Source organism: Dermochelys coriacea, chromosome 3, assembly GCF_009764565.3.
Source record: "Dermochelys coriacea isolate rDerCor1 chromosome 3, rDerCor1.pri.v4, whole genome shotgun sequence".
In the NCBI taxonomy this organism is placed as follows: Eukaryota; Metazoa; Chordata; order Testudines; family Dermochelyidae; genus Dermochelys; species Dermochelys coriacea.
In genome coordinates this window covers 201,485,809-201,504,677 of record NC_050070.1, presented here as the reverse complement: position 1 = coordinate 201,504,677, position 18,869 = coordinate 201,485,809, and the positions used below count along the sequence as shown (strand labels likewise).

At 45.4% G+C, this 18,869-nt stretch overlaps 1 protein-coding gene across 8 annotated transcripts in view; it reads right to left on the bottom strand.

The window, feature by feature from the left end:
- PAK5 (p21 (RAC1) activated kinase 5) overlaps window positions 1-18,869 on the bottom strand; it is a 187,141-nt gene that overhangs the window by 62,455 nt on the left and 105,817 nt on the right. For 6 of the 8 annotated variants that reach the window (XM_038397530.2, XM_038397522.2, XM_038397525.2 and 3 more), the window contains one exon: window positions 4,372-4,586. In XM_038397530.2, coding sequence (XP_038253458.1) covers window positions 4,372-4,575 — 204 coding nt within the window. In that variant the 5' untranslated portion in view covers window positions 4,576-4,586. Of the gene's footprint in view, window positions 1-4,141; window positions 4,269-4,371; window positions 4,587-18,869 lie in introns of those variants that run through there. The other 2 variants (XM_043512115.1, XM_043512116.1) reach the window with 2 other exon arrangements.

Genomic DNA, 18,869 nt, shown 5'->3' with positions numbered 1-18,869 from the left:
AATATGCCTTTTCCATTACAAACTCGGCACATTCGATACAGAAGTAATTAAAGAGAGAATAAATGTAGGAACCCACAATGCCTTTATTACCATATCAGCTTTATGACCTAAAACCGCACTTTACACATTTTAAAGGGGCTTTTTAGCCCAGCATCATTTTGTGGTTCAGAACACATTATATTGTGGGCACGTTTCCACGAAAATATAAAAATTGTATTAGTTAAAATGTGCTAATTGTAGTGTAGACAAGGGATAATCACCAAGGAACTTCTGAAGAGTTTTAGGAGCTTAAGTCCCATTGTCAAAAGTGACTTAGGATCCTTCATCTCATTGAAAATATAGGTTCCTAAGTGACTAAGACTCCGATCTACAAAGGTATTCAGGTACCTAACTCCCCCTGAAATCAATGGGAATTAGGCACCTTTGGGGATCTGTGCCAAAGTCAATTTTGAAAATGGGATTTAAATTTCTAGAAGTACCTTACTTAAGTCATCAAATAGATTGTCCTGGGTGATGGTGGTGGGAATATGGTGATAAGATCTTGTGCAGTAATTATATTGTTGAGGAGGTGGGAGGAGAGGAGAGAAAGAGAATAAAGTGGATAACCACCAGGTAACATGAAAGCAAGTCCACTGTGCGTAGAACTCCTACAGTATACAATAGGAGTTTATGCACAGCCCCACTGCCAGATTGAACCCTATATGATTTCCAGGATTAATAAAAACAACTACTTCATAAATACAAGGGTGGATAAGATAGTGTCTGTCTATTAAAATAATTGCAAATGATTCTCACCACCCCAATGGCATCAGGTTTTGTCTTTGTACATGGTCTCACAACCCTTCACCTAGTCAGACAGGGCTCAATCCTGCAGACACTTATGCACATGTGCCTATGGCTTCAAAGGAACCGTTCACATGAGCAAAGCTGCTCACATGTGCAAATCTTTGCTGGGCTGGCCCCATAATTAAGACTGTCTATGTGGAGCTGACAAATCCAATACATTTTAAAAGATTTTAAGCCTAAAGACGGATCACTCCAAAAAAAAAATCAATAAAATGGATGAGATTGCAGCAAAATAATAATCTGATTTTTCCTCTATATAACATCTTTGTTAATTTATGGCCAAATACCCACTGGATCAGATATATGGTGCTCCAGAGGGGGCCTGTGGAATGCAATTGTCCTTATTCGCATTCACATCTAGCAGGCAAATGCCTTCCCTCTGTTTCCTTTACACAACATCAACAAGCTATTTTAATCACACCAGAAATCCTTTGCTCTGCAACAATCCTGGTCACGCAGGTAGAGAATGCATTACACAGCAGTTGACAGCAAACCTGATTTTGGCAAGGAGGATTAACAAATACAAATGGATAGTTTGTACTCTTAGAATTAATATTTTTTCATGGATGGAAAGAAGCCAATAAGAATTTTAAGTCCCAGAACTTCTCTTCTAGGCTAGTCAGAGTAAGAGTAAGAAAGAAAGAGCAGCATATGTGAATATGAGAGAGAAAACACATGCGTTCATATGTCAGGTGTGTGATACAGTAGAGCCATCTGAACATGCCCCTTTATCATGCCCCTTTGACTGTCTCACCTGCACTCTGCCCACTAACCCACCTTCCCTGAGCTTAGTCTAGAACGTCTAAATTTTAAAGAATCTTAACCAGTGATGAGCTGCCAAAATCTTAACAACCGGTTCCATATAAAAAGTTCCGATTTAAGGGATATGCTCCAGTATGTATTTTTTGTACCAACAGAGTTACCATATGTCCGTATTTTTAAAATTTAAAAATTCCTCCCGGATGGCAATTTAAGAACCAAAAAGCCTGACCTGTCTGGGAAAATACGGATGCATGTTAATCCTGCCTAAAGTTCTTTTTTAAAAAGATGGGCCTGAACTAGCTCCGTTTCACATGTATGGGTCCCCGCCATTCCCTGGGGGTGTGCTAGGGTGACCAGATGTCCCGATTTTATAGGGACAGTCCCGATTTTGGGGTCTTTTTCTTATATAGGCTCCTATTAGCCCCCCAACCCCTGTCCTGATTTTTTACACTTGCTGTCTGGTCACCCTAGGGTGTGCACATATGTGGGTCCCAGCTGCTCCCTGCCCCCCTCATTGAAGCAGGTGTGCAGGGTTACTGCCCTGGGAACTGCAGGGCACCAGTGGACATGGGGCCAGCTGCAGACAGGAGCATGGGGCAGGGCTAGCTGGAGGCAGGAGGTGCAGGGCTGGCTGCGGGCAGGGCAGGGGGTGTGGAGCTGGCTGGAGACAGGAGGATGCAGGGTTGGCTGGAGGCAAGGGGGTGTGGGGCTGGCTGCGGGCAGGGCAGGGGGTGCGGAGCCAGCTGGAGACAGGAGAGTGCGGGGTTGGCTGGAGGCAAGGGGATGTGGGGCTGGCTGGAGACAGGGGCAGGCTGTGGGCAGGGCAGGGGGTGTGTGCGGCAGGGGTTGGCTGGATACAGGGCAGGGGGTGTGGCAGGGGCTGGCTGCAGGCAGGGGGTGCAGGGCTGGCTGGAGACAGGGCGGGGGCTGGCTGCAGGCAGGGGGCGTGGGGGTGGCTGGAGACGGGCTGGCTGTGGGCAGGGCAGGGGGTGTGGCAGGGGCTGGCTGCGGGCAGAGGGTGCAAGGGGTGGCTGGAGGCAGGGCAGGGGGTGGCTGGAGACAGGGGCTGGCTGCGGGCAGGGCAGGGGGTGCAGCAGGGGCTGGCTGGAGGCAGGGGGTGCGGGGGTGGCTGGAGATGGGGGCTGGCTGCAGGCAGGGGGTGCGGGGTGGCTGGTGACAGGGCAGGGGATGCGGGGCTGGCTGGAGACAGGGCAGGGGGTGCGTGCGACAGAGAGGGCAGGGGGTGCGTGCGACAGAGGCTGGCTGCGGGCAGGGCAGGGAGTGCGGGGGTGGCTGGAGATGGGCTGGCTGTTGGCAGGGCAAGGTGTGCGGCAGGGGGTGCAGGGGTGGCTGGAGAAGGGTGCTGGCTGCGGGCACGGCAGGGGCAGGGGATGGCTGGGGCAGGAGCTGGCTGCGGGCAGGGCAGGGTCAGGGGATGGCTGGGGCAGGGCTTGGCTGCGGGCAGGGTGCTGGGTGCTCACGGGTAGAGCAGCAGCAGGACGCAGCCCAGGCCCAGCAGAGCAGCCGGGGACCCCCCAGGCAGCAGCGGGAGCCCCGGGGCCAGGGGAGCAGCAGCAGCAGCACCCAGGGCTCGTGCCCAGGGCCAGGGGCAGCCCACAGGGCTCCCGCAGCGCAGCGCCCCCGGTGGCCGGAGGAGGAATTACATCACTTCCCAGCCGGAGCCCATAAAAGCCTCAGCGCCCCCCGCAGGGAAGCGGGTTAACAACCGGTTCTAAAACTGCTTCAAAATTTAACAACCAGTTTGCGCAAACCGGTGAAAATCGGCTCCAGCTCACCACTGATCTTAACACAGCTGCCCTAATTATTATTTTCTTAAATCTTCCTTCTTCAAGTGTGGTGCTTCTCTCTCCACATTACCCTTGCTTAAGGCCCAAAATGGACAAATCACTCCAGTGCCAGGTGTGTGATTGGATATCTTGCAGCCCTGCAGGGCTAGAAATGGGAGTGCTATACAACTGGAAAAGGGAGACTTGCAGTTGTCCACTCTGACATGTGACACTTTCACCTAACCCTGGACAGTGCCAATGTATTGCCCATTGGAGGTATGAAATTTTTATGCACATAAAATCTATTTTAGGCCATTTTTATATTTGTTTTTAAAAATACATTTGCTAGAGTATTCTCTCTCCCTCAAAGTATTTAATAACTGATTTGGGGTATAGCCCTCTACTAACACTTTATATGCTGCATGTCTCAGACTAAGCTCTTTGGGATGTGGGTAATATCTTCCTTTTGGGTTAGACAGTGCCTAGCATGCTGTGGCCTGGATCCTGATTATGTGCTACCCCAATACTATTAGTACTTGTAATAATGATAATACAAATATAATATACACATATATCCTGGTTATACTGGAGTCAATGATAGAGCTCCAATTGACTTAAAAGATCCAGGATTTAGTCCCATGGCTATAGTGAGGATGAAAGGAAAGGAAGGGAAACTGGCTGACTTACAGTGCAACAAATGACGGCCCAGTTTCTGAAATTTGAAGCAAGCGGGTGGACTGCTGTACCTGCATTGATCCGTGGCGAAGTTTGTGAGACTCCAGGCAGGCCCGGCATTCCATCTGTACCCTATCAATAGCAGGTCCTGGGCCAACATATATGCATTTGGTGCATGAACAAGTATAACCCTCAGTCCTTCTGGAGAACATGTACCAACATTACTCCTGCAAAACTGCCAAGAGCTGGAACCTGCATGAAAAGCTCAAAGACAAGAGGAAACCCAGACCCTGTACACTACCTTCATGGGAGCAAGCTGGATGGGTGTGATACATGAAGGGTCCACCATAGGCTTCGGCCTGTTTGCGGTGTCTGCTAGCAAGCTGTGCCACTGTTGAGGTAGTCCTGTAAATTTTTGTTCTCTGTGATCAAATCCAGTGTGAACCCGGTGCTCAAAATTTGATGGTCCAGAAATTTCAAGCCTTTTCTTTTTCTTTCCAAACATGGTGGAAAAACCTGAAGGGAAGGGGAGGACAGAAACAAGAAGTAGTTTATCTTGACACTGTCTCAACTTTTTAAATCTGTCATCATTACCTGTGGAGTATAAAGCGGATGTTAGTTTTTACTGATTCAAAGTTTCTAATTCCATCTCACTTACTCACATGGAGTAATGCTTTACTCTGCACATAATCCCACTAGCATCTATTGGAGGTCTGATATGGCCCTAGTTATGGTAGGATTATGAGGTGTTCAGATACTTTCTGTATTTATCCTCAAAGTGATTAGCTATGTCATGATAATGACGATACCTAATATGAAACAGAAATACATAGAAGAAGAACTTGCATCTCAGAACTATAGGCCAGATGCTCAGCAAGCTTAAATCTTGGCAGGAGGACTGTTTTCACCAGCCGAGCATCAGGCCCTAATACATTCACACTTAGATTGCATCCTGCTGAAGTTAGAAGAGGGTTCATAGCTTGTCCGCCATTTCAGTAATGCAAGACAAGCAGAGATCCTGCTTCAAATTCCAGCCACCCTTCAGCATCTTCACCTATACTAGCAAAATCTCCATTCATGCAGCGCAGCTTGCCTTTTGGAATGATTCCCTGTGAGAAGAGAATCATGCCTTTAATATCAAGGGCCCGACTGTGCCATTTAGAGATAGCCCATAGCAAACGAAAGAGTGGAGCTGCACAGCCCTTGGGGAGCCCAGGAAACATCAAGCACACTGAGACTGAGCACCTGCTACCACATCCCTTTGCAGGAGCAGCTTGCTATCCCCTGCACGGCTGGCTAGCATGTAAAGGGGGGATTCAGAGCAGAGGCACCAAGCTTTCAGATTTGCTGAGGGGTGCTCGACCCCTCCTCTGCCCAAGGTCCCACCCCCACTCCACCCCTTCTCCTAAGGCCCACCCCTACCCTTCCCTTCCCACCCCCGCTCTGCCCCCACCCTGCCTCTTCTCCCGCCCCCACTACAGATCTAGCTGCATGGTGAAGTTGGCTGTTTCCGTGATCATTGGCGCATTTGCTTTGAAGAGCACTCCGTTGAGTCATCTTGTCTACCTGCTGCACAGTGACAGGCCTGGTTTCATTATCATTCTCCAACAGTCTCCAGCACCTTTGGGATGGGAGTTTGATTTAGCCCTGCAGAACTTCAGTGATGGGGATTTTACAGCCATCCCTGGACAACTGGTTCCATGGGTTGTCCTGATAACGCCTTTTGGGATATTTAACGGTTTTTTTTTTTTGCTGCTATGATTTAATCCGCAAGAGACCGACTAATCATTCCCAGGGCTAGATTACCCCTAACCCTTTGTGGCTCTGGCCATGGCAAACAGACGCTGCTTGCCCAGTACTTGCAAGGGATGGCCAGAGAGGGTCAAGGAGTGGGCGGCCAGATGCACAGGGGAAAGATGGATAAACTGCACTCTGTAAAGGGCTGAAGTAATTTACTCCAGATCCCGCAGCAAAGAGGTGCAGGGGATGAACAGCACACAGTCTGAGTCATAATTCTCACCCAGGCAACTCCCAGGGCAGGACAGCTTCCACACCACCACTTCCTCGGATCACAACCTAATGGCTCATTCCAGCCTACAGTGTGTTCAACACCTTGGAGAAAGGCCACGTTTCTAGAGCTTTAGCCAGATTGCTGTGGGGTCATTATACCAGGGAAGAGGAAAGATTCCCAGCAGCTAGGGAGCGGGATAGGTTGGGATTTTTGGGGGGGGGCCGGGGGAAGGAAACCATTCCTGCTGCCTCATGCGGGACAAACCCTCTCTCCTCCACCTAAGTCTGTGGCCAACTTATCTCTGCCACCAGTATTCAGCGCATCTGTTGGACTGGGAAACAGCAAGACCTGAAGTTTTTGGAGCAAGCACAGACGTGGCAGCTTGAGGTAATAGGGAGGTGAGGCCAGCAGTGCTCGAAGATGGGTAGAAATCTGGAGGACACTGGGCTCATGGGAAGCAAGTCTAGCCCTGGGCTGGGAACTGGCTGTGGGGCTGGAGGAGGGGCATGAGCTAGAGGAGAAAAAGGCAGTGTTTCTGCTGCTTGGAGACAAGATGCAAGTTGGATGTTTGTCTCCAGGTCTTCTGTAAAGAGCACACAGCAGATAGGAGGATACTCTCCATGGCTCTCTAAAAGTTAAACCCATTCCTCTTAGTTTTATCCTCCTTGACTGGTGAGAATAAATTGATCCCTGTACTCTTTATATCTTCCCTTTACATATTTGTAGATTTGTACAATTATGTCTCCTTTAAGCTTATTTTCTCCAGATAGAACAGGCCTAGTTCTTTTAACCTTTCCTCATAGGTCTTATCTTCCTAACCTTTCATCGGTTTTGTTCCTCTCTTCTGTGCTCTCTCCAATTATTCTGTCTTGTTTGAAATCAAGTGCCCTTTAGTCTCTCTCTCTCTCTCTACTGCTAAGATCTTACTTACAGTCATTTTTAGCTTCCTTTTGTGAAGTCTTATCACTCTGCTCCCCTCATCCTTTCCCATTCTTAGTATTCTGATCTCTTATTTCGTTTCCACCGGTGCCTAAGTATAAACCTGCACTCTCCAAGTTTTCAGCTATTGCTTCATTTTTGGGCAGTATCAAATTAAAAAACAAAAACAAAACAGAAACACAATAACAAGTGGGAGCCCATGTCAGTGGAATCCTAACGACAGCAGGAGCAGGCTACCTGGATCCACTTGTCGGCTCTTGTTTTATCTTTAGAGAGAGAGTAAGTTCTTTGGACCAGGAACCATCCTTTCGCTCTGTGTACTTGCAGTGCCTAGCACAAGGCTGTCCTGGTCAATGACTCCAGCTTCCAGGTGCTACAATAACACAAATATTTTTATCCTAACCCATGGTTTTGGGTTGACATTTCCCATTTTTGGTTTCTAGCCCCTGGCAATTTTTTAAAAGTTTAAACAAAAGCCATCCCAATATTGCCAGCCTCTAGCATTCAAAAAAAAAAAAAAAACAACAACCCTCCAGTCAGCCCCTCCCCTGAAACACTAATAGCTTAAAAATCTCAAAATTTAAAAAAATAAAATAAATTGGGGTTCATTTTCTTTGATGGCTGAAGCTTTCAAATGCACTTGAATAATGGTTTTAAGCTTTTCTCTGAAACCGTCTGGGCTAGAAACGTACTTATTTTTAAAAATCAAAGCTGAGATTCTTAGGTGTTCACATGATTCCAAGACCTGGGGCTTTAAGAAAGACAACTACTATAAGACTTGCAATAAAATCATGAGTTGACAACACTGCAGTGCCCTCCATTCTGAGTACAAGAGAACCTCATAAAAAAGATATTGCAGCTAGAACTGTGTGGGAACTTGATTTTCCTTTATACATAAAATTTTAAAAAAATTCCATTCTGAAATGGAACAACAACAACAAAATCAAAAAAGTAATTGAACTTCCTCTGAAACAAAATTCAGAAAAAAACCCAAGCGTCAGGTTGATCAAAACATTTTGTTTTGATTAAATTTTAACATTTCATTCTGATTTTGACTTTATTTTATTTACACATATATTTCATTCCAGTTTTTGTTTAAAATGTTTCGAAACAAAAAAGTTTGAATGTTTCATTCTGAAAACATAAAAAATTGAACTGCACAACCATAAATCCCAAATTTAGCCTAGCTATAAATCCACCAAAAATTATGGTATCCATCGTAAAGCCTGTACATTTGGGCATTATACAAAATATTAATTGTTACCTAATTTTGTGTTCTCTCTAAGAAGCCAGGAAAGATTACTGAGCAATTTAAAAAAAAAAGGGGGGGCACGACTTGTTTTTAAACAACAAAAGGAGCTTTGCTTTCCAGGATGAAGCAGCTCTGCTGGCCAATAAATGGAACATGTATTTCATTTCTATTTATTCTCTCGAGCTACTCAAAGCTCTGATCAGTTCCATAATCTGGAATTCTCTGTCTTGGAATGCCCTAACTGGGTGCTCTTTAAGGGCTTGTCTTCGCTACGGAGCTCAATTGACGCTGCTGCAATCGATGCAGCAGCATCATTTTAGCAAGTCTAGTGAAGACCAGCTCAATCGATGGGACAGCGCTCTCCCATCGATTTCTGTGCTTCCGCCTCTCATTGAGGTGGAGTAATGTCAGCCGAAGAGCGTCTCCCATCGACATAGCGTAGTGTGGATCCCACGGTAAGTAGATCTAAGCTACGTCGACCTAGGTTATGTTGCTAACGTAACTCACATTGCACAGTTTAGATCGACCGGAAGCTGTAGTGCAGATCAGACCTAAGAGTCTGGTGGAAATGACCACTTTTGACCTCTTTATGAAGTACAATGGCAAGAGTTCTTCCTCTCCTGTGCAGGTTTCTTCCCTAGCTACAAAGGAACTTGGCCACATTACAGCAGGGCTCGAGCCCTTTGCACCTTCAGTTCTTCAGCCATAAGTGTATCTACCAATTTGCAGCAATATATTTCCCCTACACTTTTGCCCTTGTAGCTAAATTAGCTAGACACACAGAAGGGTAAATTCTGCTTTATGTGTACTTAGTAACCATATCTGTGCATGCTCAGTAGGTGACTTTCACAGAGATATATCTCTGATAAAAGAAAATATTCTCTTGAAAAAAATAAAGGCTCTTTTCCTGGCTCAGGGCTATATCCATGCCAGATTTTAACTTTTTACCTCCAGCCATTTCAGCTGTCGTGTGACTCAAAAATCATGTTGTTAGAGCTGATCAAAAATTTTCCAATGGAACTTCTGTCTGGGAGAATACTACCTTGTTGAAATCTAAGTTTCATGGAAACCAGTCTATTTTGACTATTTTAAACTGAGTGTTCTGATTGGATTACATGCATGAGATGTGCAAGTACATTTTATCATGTGAACACTGACTTTTTTAGCAGGATTCTCAGGGAGTATCAACTGATGTGAATTTTTCAGATAATGCGAGAGGTTGCATGTACTCTTTCTATTTTGAAATACCCCAGCTTTCCTTTGTAGGAAATCACATGCAAACTTGTACTAGCTTGCCTCCCTGTGCAGAAACCAATGACTGGTGTATGGTGGATCTTTTACAGAATCATAGAATATCAGGGTTAGAAGGGACCTCAGGAGGTCATCTACTCCAACCCCCTGCTCAAAGCAGGACCAATCCCCATCTAAATCATCCCAGCCAGGGCTTTGTCAAGCCTGACCTTAAAAACTTCTAAGGAAGAAGATTCCACCTCCTCCCTAGGTAACGCATTCCAGTGCTTCCCCACCCTCCTAGTGAAAAAGTTTTTCCTAATATCCAACCTAAACCTCCCCCACTGCAACTTGAGACTATTACTCCTTGTTCTGTCATCTGCTACCACTGACAACAGTGTAGATCCATCCTCTTTGGAACCCCCTTTCAGGTAATTGAAAGCAGCTATCAAATCCCCCCTCATTCTTCTCTTCTGCAGACTAAACAATCCCAGTTCCCTCAGCCTCTCCTCATAAGTCATGTGTTCCAGTCCCCTAATCATTTTTGTTGCCCTCCAATGGACGTTTTCCAATTTTTCCACATCCTTCTTGTAGTGTGGGGCCCAAAACTGGACACAGTACTCCAGATGAGGCCTCACCAATGTCGAATAGAGGGGAACGATCGTGTCCCTCGATCTGCTGGCAATGCCCCTACTTATACATCCCAAAATGCCATTGGCCTTCTTGGGAACAATGACACACTGTTGACTCCTATCCAGCTTCTCATCCACTGTAACCCGTAGGTCCTTTTCTGCAGAACTGCTGCCTAGCCATTCGGTCCCTAGTCTGTAGCGGTGCATGGGATTCTTCCGTCCTAAGTTCAGGACTCTGCATTTGTCCTTGTTGAACCTCATCAGATTTCTTTTGGCCCAATCCTCTAATTTGTCTAGGTCCCTCTGTAGCCTATCCCTACCCTCCAGCGTATCTACCTCTCCTCCCAGTTTAGTGTCATCTGCAAACTTGCTGAGGGTGCAATCCACACCATCCTCCAGATCACTAACTGAAGATATTGAACAAAACCGGCCCGAGGACCGACCCTTGGGGCACTCCACTTGATACAGACTGCCAACTAGACATGGAGCCATTGATCACTACCCGTTGAGCCCGACAATCTAGCCAGCTTTCTATCCACCTTATAGTCCAATCATCCAGCCCATACTTCTTTAACTTGCTGTCAAGAATAGTGTGGAAGATCGTGTCAAAAGCTTTGCTAAAGTCAAGGAACAACACGTCCACTGCTTTCCCCTCATCCACAGAGCCAGTTATCTCGTCGTAGAAGGCAATTAGATTAGTCAGGCATGACTTGCCCTTGGTGAATCCATGCTGACTGTTGCTGATCACTTTCCTCTCCTCTAAGTGCTTTAGAATTGATTCCTTGAGGACCTGCTCCATGATTTTTCCAGGGACCAAGGTGAGGCTGACTGGCCTGTAGTTCCCAGGATCCTCCTTCTTCCCTTTTTTAAAGCTGGGAACTACATTAGCCTTTTTCCAGTCGTCCGGGACCTCCCCCGATTGCCTAGAGAGCATTTCTACGTTATGTTCCTATGCAATATCCTTTTCTCTGGCCTTGACAACGGCCATTGTGCCCCACTCAAGTCCATGGAGAATGCTGCTACCCAGCTCATCTTCCTATCCTGTAGCTATGATTATAGCAATCCTCTCTGCATCCCCCTGCTGGCTCCCTCTTTTCATATCAAGCATAATCTACTTGTCTTCACTTTCAAGGCCCTCCATAACCTATCCCCACCCTACTTACCATTTTTCATTCAGTATCAAAAGCTCAGTTCTCACCTCTGAGCAGCCCATGATACTAGCTTCCATCACCCACTTGTTAAAAATTTAACAAGTGTCTTTGTGCTTTCTCCCATGCTGTCCCTCACACTGGGGAGAAACATCTGCAAAATTGAAACTCTCCCCTGCCATAAAATCTATAAAAACCTGACAGCAGATATGCTACCAATGTGTTGAAACCATTGCCAATCATGCTGACCAGTATTGTTATTGTTTCACTGTACTTCCCCCATCACTGTCTGCATCCAACCTCTTATACTTAGACTCTAAGCTTTTGGAGGGCAAGATTGTCTTTGTTCTGTTTGTACACCACCCCCTACCTCGTGGGGCCCCACTGGGGCTACTCGTTGCTACAGTAATACAAAACTAATAAATGATTTCTTGGACTTAGGCCTTGCTCCATTAAAGCAATGGCAGCTTTACCCTGCCACAAGTGAACATAGGATCAAACCGTCAATACCATCTAGACCAGTGGCTCTAATTCTTTTCTGCCAATGTATGCATTCTGATCCTTCTAGTGACAGGTACTTGTGGTTGATTGGAGCTTGCTGCTGTATGGAATGGGGAAAGGGGGAAAATTTGTTACTCCCCTCCCCCCTGTTCATGTAGAGCTTGTTTTCATCTAGTTCCATGTTGCATTTTTCTTTAATGAGTTCAACAAATGACACTGTTGTTGATTAGAATGTATGTCTTCTACCGTCAAACCAGAAGATTCCATCTATATGTAAGATACTTGTGTGTGTTGTGCACAACTCGTCGTCCCTCTTTGCCCAATCCACATAGCATGAGTGTCACACCCCCAGCTAGAGAGCTTTGGCAGCTCATGCTTCTAGTTCTTGAGGACCCTGGTTTTCAATTCCTGGTGCATTGGACAAGATGGCAGCCATCACCTCCACACTCCAGAAAAAAGAAAAGGAGTACTTGTGGCACCTTAGAGACTATCAAATTTATTTGAGCATAAGCTTTCATGAGCTACAGATCACTTCATCGGATGCATCGGAGCTGTAGCTCACGAAAGCTTATGCTCAAATAAATTTGTTAGTCTCTAAGGTGCCACAAGTACTCCTTTTCTTTTTACGAATACAGACTAACACAGCTGCTACTCTGAAACACTTCAGAAAGGAGAGGCAAAATTAAAGGAAGGTTTTCTGCCATACTTACTGTTACACGAATTAACGGTGTTATTGAGTAACAAGTTGGGGAAGCAGAGAGCATACTAAGCAAATGGAAGAGCAAGAGTCCTAAGGCTTATAAATTGTTTTTGAAATAAACTCTAGACACATATCAACTTCTTGAAGATAAATAATTAGAGGAGTTTGTGCTTACGCCTCATCAAAAAACCCTTTGTTGCTGGCACAATATCCCTCTATTTTGAAAGTTAGCTGTAGTCCAGGTAAACATCAGTTCTGGGTCCCAGAGAATTTTAATCCCTTCTTGATTATTTTTGTAGACCACAGAATTTGATCCAGAGTCCAGAAATAAAAAAATCAGGTCACCAGGATCCATTAGCAGAGGCACAGGTAGTGTTGTGAAGAGATTTAAAAAAAAAAAAAGTCCCACGAAGTCTATTATCTCTTGATATCACCACCCACGTTAGTGCTCCCAGTTACTAATTTAATTCTTAGCCCCATCCCCACAGACTCATGGGCATTCTGTTGCCTTTAAATTAATGTAATATTTATAAATGGCTTCCTTGCAGGTCTCTGTGAATCCACCCGCCCAGAGAAGGAGGAAATGGGGCTAGATGGATTCATAAATTTGTTACTGTTGAAAGAAACAAAAAAAAGTAGGTGAACAGTTTCCTCACATTTACTAATACCTTACTTGTGAATAATCCCACCAATTTCAATAGGATCACTCAGAGCAAGGTGCTACTGACAGGCAGTATGGGTGGCAGATTCTGTCGAAATGACAGCTACTGCTACATTGATTTAAACTAGTTCCAGCAGAGAAAGCATGTCCACAGAAAAACCAGTCACATGAGGATATTTCTATCATAACTATACTCCATTTGTACTAAAACATGTCTGCAAACAGTGCATTTATTCATTTTAATGTTCATCTGGGAGGACTGTCAAGGAGACAATCCTTCAATTATTGCAGAAGATGACATTAAGTGTGGTGATAAGGCATAACGGCAGGTACATTATCAATAAAAGTGCCATAACAATTTAGCAATGGCCAACTTTGAAGAGGAACCCATGTTTATTTTATAACACCCCCACTCCGCTTGCAGTGCCACAGACTTATGAGCTCTTCCTGATTCATGGAGTAAACCAAGACACTGTAGAACAGATTTGAGATTGCCTTTGTCTCCTAGCAGAGAAAAGAAGGGCATGGTGGTGTTAATCTGTATTAACTCCACTGAAGCAGCTTATTACCTCAGAGCAAGGTTGAATGATGCTTCCTCTCAGATCACAAGGCATGGAGCTGATGCTTATGGGAGGAATCCCAGAGTTTGAGTTACTTATATAATCAAAGGGCTCAATCCTACTGCCTGGTGAAACCAATGGGATTAGGAGGGAACCCACATTTTCTTTGCAGATTGAGGGCCAAATTTTCTGCTGGTGCAGATATCAGTGAAGCTGCACCAATTTACCCCAGAAAAGAATTAGTCATGGAGTATTCATAAAGTGGAAACTCCATTGTTTATACCAACAGTGCCTTAAATGGCATCCCTTCCTAATACAGTTTTCCTTAGGACAGTACAAGATTGGTCCAGGTTACAGACCATTAATGTAGGCCCAACTCAGAGTCCTCTCTCCCTCTGCTATTGGGGCTTCTATTTTAAGTTGCTTTATTAAAAATAATTTTAAACATTTATACTCTATGGACACACATTAATATTGAATGTTCAGGGCCCCCCACAGATGACCTCATTTCCTCCTCTCTCCCTCAGATGGCTGAAAGATGCACCAGTCTGAATCCTACATCCTCATGAGGGGCAGGGGCAATAGATGCCACCTGAAATGGCTGCCGTTGATTTCAAAGAGTAGAGCAGGAGATGGGAGAAAGACACTTTAATGCTGCCCCTTCTTCACCCTCAAATTAGTAACTATCTGGAATTTCAAGGGAGAAACTCTTTCCCCTGCCCTTCCCCCTGCACCAAAAGGAAAGACATCAGCTGCATTAGGAAGGTCCCCTTCTTCCCTCAGTGATCTGGAGCCAGCTCCAACCCCCTTCTACTTCAGTCCAGGGCTAGGTGGCATGGAGAGGGTATATGCTATCCCCAGCTGTCAGGCAGGCTCTTCATGACTTGTGCCAGCTGGCACAGGTCAGAGCAGTGCATAGGCAAATGAACTCAGTCATTTAAAAAACAAAAACACTTGCCTCATAAACGTGCATGAAACCTACTCCTATGTATACACCGAGGTAATAATTTTCAACCAAAAAAACATTTGCAAGACTTGGATGAACTACAGAAACCCAGGCTGGCTCTCACTACAATAATTCACTAAGAAGATGCTTTGTCCTAGTGAACCAGTAGAATCATCCATATTACCATGCCAGCACTGTTAGTACAGCTATACTGCCAGGAACGGTAGGTCAATATTTCTTATGTAAACCTATTTTCTTCAAAAACACAAGGCTGCATTGTAAAGATTCACTCTACGGTGGCTTTTTCGATACTGCATCCCAGCCCAAGAATACATTTTCTTTTTATCCATTAAAAACTGAGCTCATTTTCAATTATTAAGAGCACAACACATTAAGTTCACCAGTGTTTAATTTTTTTAAATGACTCCCTGCAGGTCATTACCATGTAATCAGCATTAGTCCCTTTTAGTATTAAAATGGACTAGCAATTAGGGTTTGAAAATTAGCTCTGTGCACTTTTGAATATTCATCTCTCTCAATGCTGGAATGGCTGTACACTACACAAAGGAAATGTACAAGATTCCTGCTTAAATGCACATTTATATAAGGTTAAAGGGATTTGATCCCAAATCCAAGCTGTCATAAAAGACCTAGGAACAACAACAACAACAACAACAACATCCCCACATTTATGAGACCCCAGGTAGAAAGTTTAACATTCTACTCAAGATGGACCCCAAACACTGATTCACTTAGCACCTGAAAGCAGACCTGATCTGACTCATTTGTATTGTTCACACTGAGGGTCCAGTTTCCCACTCCTCCACAGGAAGGCTAATGGAGAGGAAATCTCTGCTGAGATGTCTCCCCCATTATTCTGGGTGGCAGGGTTTGCCCTATCACAGAACAGGACACGGGTCCACCCTAGCTCTTGGGACATCAGAGGGACCATCTGTTCAGAGGCACCATGCCTCCACCCAAGCTGTTGCCTTGGCAAAAAGACTGGTAGCACACGTTCATTGGAGCCATGCAGCCAGCGTTTTGCCAGCCAGTGGCTGCCCTTAGATGCCCCTTCCCTCTGGCCCATTAAAGGGAGATCCTTACCACAGCCAAAAGCATACTACAACCTTTGACTGTTAGTTTTAAGAACATAAGAACGGCCATACTAGATCAGACCAAAGGTCCATCTAGCCCAGTATCCTGTCTTCTGACAGTGGCCAATACCAGGTGCTTCAGAGGGAATGAATAGAACAGAGGGCTAGGGACACCATCCCTGCCCACCCTGGCTAAAAGCCATTGATGGACCTGTCCTCCATGAACTTATCTAGTTCTTTTTTGAACCGTGTAAGAGTCTTGGCCTTCACAACCTCCTCTGGCAAGGTGTTCCACAGGTTGGCAGTGTGTTGTGTGAAAAAATACTTCCTTTGTTTGTTTTGCCATGAACTTGCCTGGGTGAGAGGGGACTCGTTGGAGGAGATGATGCCTATTTCCATTCTGTCCATGGCCAGCCCACTGCCTACCAACCTTCCCCTAACCCAGATACCTGGACAGCCTTCAGTAGGAGATTCTGCTCTAGATTTCGCCAAGTGCTCTTTCTAATCAGGAGGGGAAGATCCATATGGTCATCTTGGGAACACAATCAGACCCTGGGAGAATTGTGTAACAAATAAAAGTGAAACTTAAAAAAACAAAAACAAAAAACACAACTTAAGAATCCAGGGCATTGTTAGTAGCGAAGGTAAAAAAATGTGTGCTTACAACAGATAATTAATATGCTAGCAGTTTCCCTTTAATAAGCTTTTCATTTCTTAATGGCTTTCCGTAACAGTGACCTCAATTATTCTATTGTACAGTAAACAGTGCAACAGTGCACCATTAGCCTGCCAATTTCCGCTTGTGTTCTCTGATTAATATTGCCCTTTTCCAATACTTGATTGTAAACTAAAGAATATGAGTTGAGCAACAAATCAAATTCAAGTGAGGATAGACTGTGTAGCTAGTGCTTCAGATGAATGTATGCAGGGCAAGTGTTCAATCCTGAGGGGAAGCTAATGTGCACTTATTGATTCATCGTAGCATAAATCACTAGGAAGTACACTGAAAGTGAAGCTAAGACATCAATAGAAGCTCCGATTCTCCTCTGATGCTGGTGTAACTTCATTGACTTAAATGGAGCTACAGCTCATTATGCTGATACAAATGAAAGGAGAATCAGGCTCATAGATTCTGATATGCAGCAAGGCCACAAAAATGAGTAAATCTTAAATTCGGAATGGAGAGGAATTTTCAAAGCACTCAGCATTGGCCTAACTCTGTGGCCATGGAACTTTACTGTGAACTTCAGGAAGGAGCAAAGTGAGGCCAATGCTGAGTGCTTTGGAAAAATCTCACCCGTAACTACTAACTACGTAAGCACTCAATGGTGCCTTTAAAGGGATAGCTCTTTGCAGTGGGCAGGATTCTGCTTTAGGCAGGCAGAATGCCTCTGGGAGCTCCAGCGTGCACAGTGGCAACACACCAGCTGCTACATCCCTTAACCGGATTCAGCATACTCCCCTTGCAGGCTTATCCCCACTCTGTGAGCTGGAGTGGAGGTATGAATATGCAGCATGGCTTGTCTCCTCCTCCCTGTGCCCTCTTTGGTGCCTTCGGGATCCTGTGCTCTCCCCCTGCACCGTTGGCTCCAGCCCTTATGCAAGCAAGGCAATTGGGGAAAGCTCCTAGTGCTCCAGACACGCGCCCATGTACAGTCCAGGCCACAATCTGGCCCTGCACTATTGAAGCTCTATCAACTTTAGTCCATTGATCCCAGCCCCAAACCAGATCACTCGGGCTTTGTCAGGGCAGGAGTGAATTATATCATTAAAAACATACATTACTGCACTTTAATGAATGACTGGCCAAGTAACCAATATGTAATCACCCTTAAAGTTACAGGAGTGCTGATCCAGACCAAAGACACATGAAATAAGGGATTAAAAAAAAACAAAAAAAGTCAGACCCACTATTCTGTGCCAATATGAGATCATGGCTAAACTGAGCCACTCCATACAGCTGTAACATATATAGTTGCATTAAATCATACAGTGTAGTTAATTGGATTACAGTAACTCCTCGCTTAACGTTGTAATTATGTTCCTGAAAAATGTGACTTTAAGTGAAACAATGTTAAGCGAATCCAATTTCCCCATAAGAATTAATGTAAATGTGTGTGTGTGATATATATCACACACACGCATATACACACATACACACACACAAACACAGTATAAGGTTTAAACAAAAAATTTAATACTGTACACAACAATGATGATTGTGAAGCTTGGTTGAGGTGGTGGAGTCAGAGGGTGGAATATTTCCCAGGGAATGCCGTAGTGCTGAATGATGACCTAGCACTCGCCTGAGCCCTCAAGGGTTAACACACTGTTGTTAATGTAGCCTCACACTCTACAAGGCAGCACAAATGAAGGGAGGGGAGACAGCATGGCAGACAGAGACAAAGAAACACATGTTGTGTGTGTGTGTGTGTGTGTGTGTGTGTGTGTGTGTGTGTGTGTGTGACATGCGCATTGCCCCTTTAAGTCTGCTGACCCCACTCTAAGTACATTGCCTTTTTAAGGAGATCAGCCAGTTGAGACAGCAGCTGCTGCTAGCAAGCTCCCTCTGTCCTCAGCCCTGTCGTGCCCCACCCCGCTCTATGGAGATGGGGTAAGTGGGGGGCAAGAGCAGGGGGGAGGGGCACACCCTGACATTAGCACTCCTCTTCTCTCCTCCCCGCCACAGCAAACAGGAGGCTCCTGGGAGCAGCTCCAAGGCAGAGGGCAGGAGCAGCACACGGCAGTGGGGGGAGGACGGGGGGGACAGCTGAACTGCCGGCAATTGATAGCCTGCTGGGCAGCTGCTGCACAGGGAACTTAGGGGAGCGGGGAGCTGATGGGGAGCTGCCGGCCCACCCTGGTTCCAAGCCCCCACCGGCTTGCTCCAATGGGCCGCTCTTCCTGCAAGCAGTGGACAAAGCAGGTGGCTGCCAAACGATGTTATAAGGCAGCATGGCGCAACTTTAGATGAGCACGTTCCCTAACTGATCAGCAACGTAACCCCCAACATTAACCGGGACGACTTTAAGTGAGTAGTCACTGTATGTTTGGCTACGGTAATTTTGGTGCAACACACAGAGCTGGTTTTGCTATTGTTAAACCTGAAACCATGTTCTGCCAAG